Consider the following 5,851-nt stretch of genomic DNA (forward strand, 5'->3'; position numbering starts at 1 on the left):
TAACATCACATTACATAGTAATCGATTCTCAATTGACCATATAACTTGATTTTACAATAACATGACTATTTTAGAAAATTCGATTTGCTCAATAAAAATTTGGGGGCTAATATAGTTATTACTTAACTCGAAACATTCTAGTCAACCTAGCCTACTTCCTAAAAATTAAGGAGCTGATATCTTTATTCACGAGCTACCCCATTTTGTACCTAATTAGGACTGTTAGCGAACAGAGCTTTCGACAAACTACTTGTGTTCGAGCTCGATAAGCGTTCGTTTATGTTCGTTTATTAAGGTAAACGAACATTAACAAACAAAATTTAGAGCTCGGTTAATAAACGAACAGAGTCTGAACAGTGGTAAGCTTGTTTCCTAAGTGTTCGCGAACAAGCTCGTTTAGTGTTCGTTTAATAATATTCGCAAACATGTTTACAAACATATATATATATATATATATATATATATATTATATAAAATTGTTCGTGAACATAGATTATTTATTGTTCACGAACAAAATGTGTTCATGAACATGTGCAGGTGTTTGGTTATTAAGTGTTCATGAACGTAAATGAACATGTTTGTGAACGTGTTTGTTAACGTTTGCGAACACGTTCGTGAACTTATTCGTTAACGTTAATGAACACGTTCGTGAACATGTTCGCGAACGTTAACGAACGCTTAACAAACGAACACGAACAGGATTTTCAAAAACCTTAACAAACGAACACGAACACGAACACTCCAAAATTCTTAACAAACGAATACGAACAGTCTCTGTTGGTTTATGTTCGGTTCGTTAATAGCCCTATACCTAATGAAAATCATATCTATCCACAATCAACTCTTGTCAATTCATTTAATACTTAGTGCTAAATGGACAGTTGAGATGAAAGTCCTTAATTTGCGTTGTTTGTGAATTGTGATTGCAGTTTCCAAGCAAGACGGCATCTTTCTATATAAAGGGAACCCATTCTCCTATTAGTACTTACCATTCACCATCTAAAATAAACCATTCTATACTTTGAACAGTGTACAATGGCGTTTCAAATGGGGGCTTCTTTTCTTCTCATCTTCTTCTCTTTCACATTCATCTCTATGGTGATTGCAACCCCTAACTATAGGGATGCCCTAGCCAAGTCCATTTTGTTTTTCGAGGGCCAGAGATCCGGGAGAATCCCTAGAGGACAACAAATTACTTGGCGGGGTAATTCTGGACTCTCGGATGGTTCGCTTGCTCATGTATGTCATTGTGATTTTATCATTCTCGTTTAAACATTTGATAACATGTTAAAGTATGATACCATTATTTTTATAGTACATGCTTGTTATGATGGGTTGTTAGTTACGTGCTTTAATTTCTAGTTGTACGTTATGAAGATATAGATAGTGGGTTATTTTATTTATTCATTTAAAGGGACAAGTCTATCAATTGGTGGGTGGAAGATTGTTAGGCTGAGGTCGGTAAAGGGTTAAGTTTATCCGATTGGTCAGTTTATAAGAAAATAAAGTTACTAGTCTTTATTATAAGTTATACCTTTTGGTGTAATATTAAGCGCTTGATCCTAACGTGTGGTAATCTGCCGTGCAGGTGGACTTAACCGGAGGGTATTATGATGCCGGAGACAATGTGAAATTCAACTTTCCGATGGCCTACACCACAACAATGTTGTCATGGAGTGCATTAGAGTATGGCAAAAGAATGGGACCCCAACTACAGAGTACACGGGAGGCAATCCGTTGGGCCACGGACTACCTTCTCAAGTGTGCCAACGCTGCGCCTGGCCGGATTTTCGTCGGCGTGGGCGATCCAATCGCCGACCACAAGTGCTGGGAAAGGCCGGAGGACATGGACACTGTCCGAACCGTCTACTCCATTTCGCCCAGCAATCCCGGGTCGGACGTCGCCGGAGAAATGGCCGCCGCCTTGGCCTCCGCATCCCTGGTTTTCCGCAAGGCCGACCCCGCTTATTCCCAGAAGCTTCTGGGGACCGCAGTCAAAGTGTTCCGTTTTGCAGTTCAGTACAGGGGTTCTTATAGTGATAAACTAGGCGCCGCCGTTTGCCCTTTCTATTGCTCTTATTCCGGCCACCTGGTAGTACTTAACGATCGCTCGGTCTTATTTTGTTTGTCTGATTCAGTTAATGAGACTTGGTTCAAGTTATTTTTAATTCAATTTTTCTGTTGATTGAATTTTGATTGGCAGGATGAGTTGTTGTGGGGAGCGGCATGGCTCTTAAGAGCAACCAATGACGTTTCATATTACAACTTCATCAACTCCTTGGGAGCCAATGATTCACCGGACATATTCAGTTGGGACAACAAGTATGCTGGTGCCTATGTTCTCCTATCCCGAGTAAGAACAATCAAAGTACATGTAATTCGTCTCAACTAAAAGTTTAATATAATAATTTCACTGCATGACATTAGAATATGTTCTGTTCTAATGACAAGTTTACAATGATAATTAAATTGCACACTTAATGTTTTATATTGACATGTTTTCTCTTTGCAGAGAAGTGTGCTAGGAAATGACAATAGATTTGCTCAATATAGGCAGCATGCTGAGGACTTCATGTGCAAAATTCTTCCCAACTCCCCTTACTCTAGCACACGGTACACAAATGGTAACACCAAAACTATCCTCATTACTTTTCTCAGTTTCTTATTTTGTCCGCATGGGTAACTCAACTTATTACAGAAATAAAATTTGTCACAAGAGATTAATCGAGTCTCACTACTAGGACGCAACCTCTCAAATGAGGGGCTCATTGTGCGCAGTAAGCAATAGTTTAGCCTTTATTGATCAATTGAGTTTACCCTTTCATAATCCTATAAGAACTCTTGGAATGGGTGATTCCACCTTTAATTTTGTCACAAGTAATTTTCTAATGTCTACTTTATATTCCATAATAATATTATTATTATTATATGTCGCAGGTGGTCTAATGGACAAGCTACCACAAAGTAATCTCCAATATGTGACATCTATATCATCTTTGATCACCACATATGCCAAATACATGGCAGCCACTAAACGTACCTTCAACTGTGGAAGTCTCTTGGTTACTTCTAACACTCTGCGAAGCCTTGCCAAAAGACAGGTACGGTATACTATGGATAATATTGCATATACTTTCATATTTTATTCTCAATTGATATGGTATATCTTGATTTGATTTAAAAAAAAAAAAGGATTACTGTTTTTATTACATTCCTTATATTCTAATAAAATCTACATTATTATTCTATTAACTATCTACATGTCTAGAAATCTCATATATTTAAAATTTTGAGAAGCATGAAATTTTTTAGATTTGAGAAAATGACCAACACAAGTACAAGATTGTTTATAAAAATCTCACATACATGTTTAGGAATTGAACTAGGGCACATGTGATATAATTTGTACCAAATGCAGCGTATGGATGAAATTATGAATTAATTTTACTCAATTTGTATAGAGATTGATTATTGTGTTCAATTTTGAAAACTATAGGTTGATTATATTTTGGGCGAAAATCCAATGAAAATGTCATTCATGGTAGGATACGGAACCAATTATCCAAGAAGAATTCACCACAGGGGATCATCGCTACCTTCGCTAGCTACACATCCAAACTCTTTCGAATGCGAAAGCGGGTTCCAACCCTTTTTCTATACGTCAAATGCTAACCCTAACATTTTAGTCGGAGCCATCGTCGGCGGTCCAAACCAAAATGACTTCTTCCCGGACGATCGGACGGATCCCAGCCATTCGGAGCCTGCTACTTACATCAATGCTGCCATGGTTGGACCTCTAGCATATTTTGCTGGAAGGTAAAAATATGCCCTTCCAATCTTGTCCCTGAAATGGGTATGTATCTGCCTCAATAAAGTATGGTGGCTCAAGGGCATTTTAATAAATTGAAGTAGTGTAGTACCAATATCTATTTAGGAAACAGAGCCCGCTTTCGAAACTGCGTGGCTTGTGGCTACGTCGATGCTTTAAACACATTGCACATGCAACCAAGTTTAATTATAAATTTGTGTTAAATTACAAAATATATTAAGCTTGACTATATTTATTGTGGGAGTTATTTTTATCTCTTCAATTTCTCTAACTTTCTAATTTTCATTGTCCATCTCTTCAATTTTTTGATTTCCTTTTACAAATTCAATTTTTAAATAAAAAAAATTCAATACACTAATCTATATACCATTAATAAAAACAAAATCTTCAATCTTAACTTCCCACCCAAAACACTCCTATGCTAGCTCGCAAATTATATCGTAGACTGCGCATCAAAACAACGTCGTTTTGATTAATGAAAACAGACAGATGAATTCGCGCCACTCACTTTCAGTTCATATACACTGCAGTTAAATTTCAACACAACTTCAGTTAAATTTCAACACAACTGCAGTTACATTTCAACACAACTACAGTTACATTTTGATTTAACTACAGTTCATTCGATAATATAAAAACACAAATGTGAACTGTTATTCAGTATCAGTTCATATACACTGCAGTTATATTTCAACACAATTACAGTTACATTTCGATATAACTACAGTTTCATTCGATAATATAAAACACAAATGTAAAACTGTTATTCAGTATTAGTTCATATACACTGCAGTTACATTTCAACACAACTACAGTTACATTTCCGATATAATTACAGTTTCATTCGATAATATCAAAACAAATGTAAGGCAGTATCTTTTGAGATAAACTGTAGTGTCAATTACGGAGCTCCGTCTCCCACTTACTGAAACGACGTCGTTTTGGGACCACGGTCCACAATGCATTGTGGACCGTGGTCCACGATATAACGACCGATGCTAGCTATTAAGGTTTGCGTAATATTGTAAAATATGGTAATACAATTTCTATTCCTACTACAATTGTACATTAAAATATGGTAATACAATTCCTATTCCTACTACAATTGTACATTAAAATATATAATACAATTCCTAATAAAAATATATTTTTTCCTACGTTCCTATTCGTAATACAGTTCTAGATTAAAATTACTAATCATAATACTACAGTACATATATTTCCCTGCAACACAATTTATATTCTATATCTATACTATTAATAAAAATAATATCCTCAACTTTAACTCTCGCCCAAAAACTCCTATATTGTTAAGGTTTGCGTAATATTGTAAAATATGGTAATACAATTTCAATTCCTAATACAATTGTACATTAGAATATGGTAATACAATTCCGTAAAATATATATACTTCCCTACATTCTTATTTGTAATACAATTCTAGATTAAAATTAGTAATCGTAATAATACAGTACATATATTTCCCTGCAATGCAATCTATACTATTAATAAAAAAATATCCTCAACTTGAACTTCACGCCCAAAAGACTCCTATACTGTTAAGGTTTGCTTGTAAAATATGGTAATACAAATCATATTCGTAATACAATTGTATATTAAAATATGGTAATACAATTCCGTATAAAATATATAAATCCCTATGTTCCTATTCGTAATACAATTTTAGATTAAAATTAGTAATCGTAATAATACAGTACATATATTTTCCTGCAATGCAATCTATACTATTAATAAAAATAATATCCTCAACTTTAACTTTCCGCACAATGGTTGATGTTACAAAAATTTGGCATAATTTAACCCGCTAGGCCAATAAAAACAATATCCTCAACTTTAACTTTCCGCCCAATGGTTGATGTTACGAAAATTTGGCATAATTCAACCCGCTAGGCTCGCCAATTTTCTAAACGACATTCGTGCCTGCAGATGTCACGCACATGAGTCAAGCCTTTCCAAGTTCATGTTAGGATTTGATTTGCACCCCCCCCCCCCCCCCCCCCC

At 35.5% G+C, this 5,851-nt stretch overlaps 1 protein-coding gene across 1 annotated transcript; it reads left to right on the plus strand.

The window, feature by feature from the left end:
- Positions 1-1,036: 1,036 nt before the first annotated feature.
- Positions 1,037-4,060, plus strand: LOC116017329 (endoglucanase 3-like). Its single transcript, XM_031257890.1, has 6 exons — positions 1,037-1,239; positions 1,589-2,092; positions 2,204-2,353; positions 2,513-2,624; positions 2,938-3,101; positions 3,497-4,060. Exons 1-6 carry the CDS (start codon positions 1,048-1,050, stop codon positions 3,818-3,820), a joined length of 1,446 nt encoding a protein of 481 aa, XP_031113750.1. The 5' UTR covers positions 1,037-1,047; the 3' UTR covers positions 3,821-4,060.
- Positions 4,061-5,851: the final 1,791 nt, after the last annotated feature.

Source organism: Ipomoea triloba, chromosome 4, assembly GCF_003576645.1.
Source record: "Ipomoea triloba cultivar NCNSP0323 chromosome 4, ASM357664v1".
In the NCBI taxonomy this organism is placed as follows: domain Eukaryota; kingdom Viridiplantae; phylum Streptophyta; class Magnoliopsida; order Solanales; family Convolvulaceae; genus Ipomoea; species Ipomoea triloba.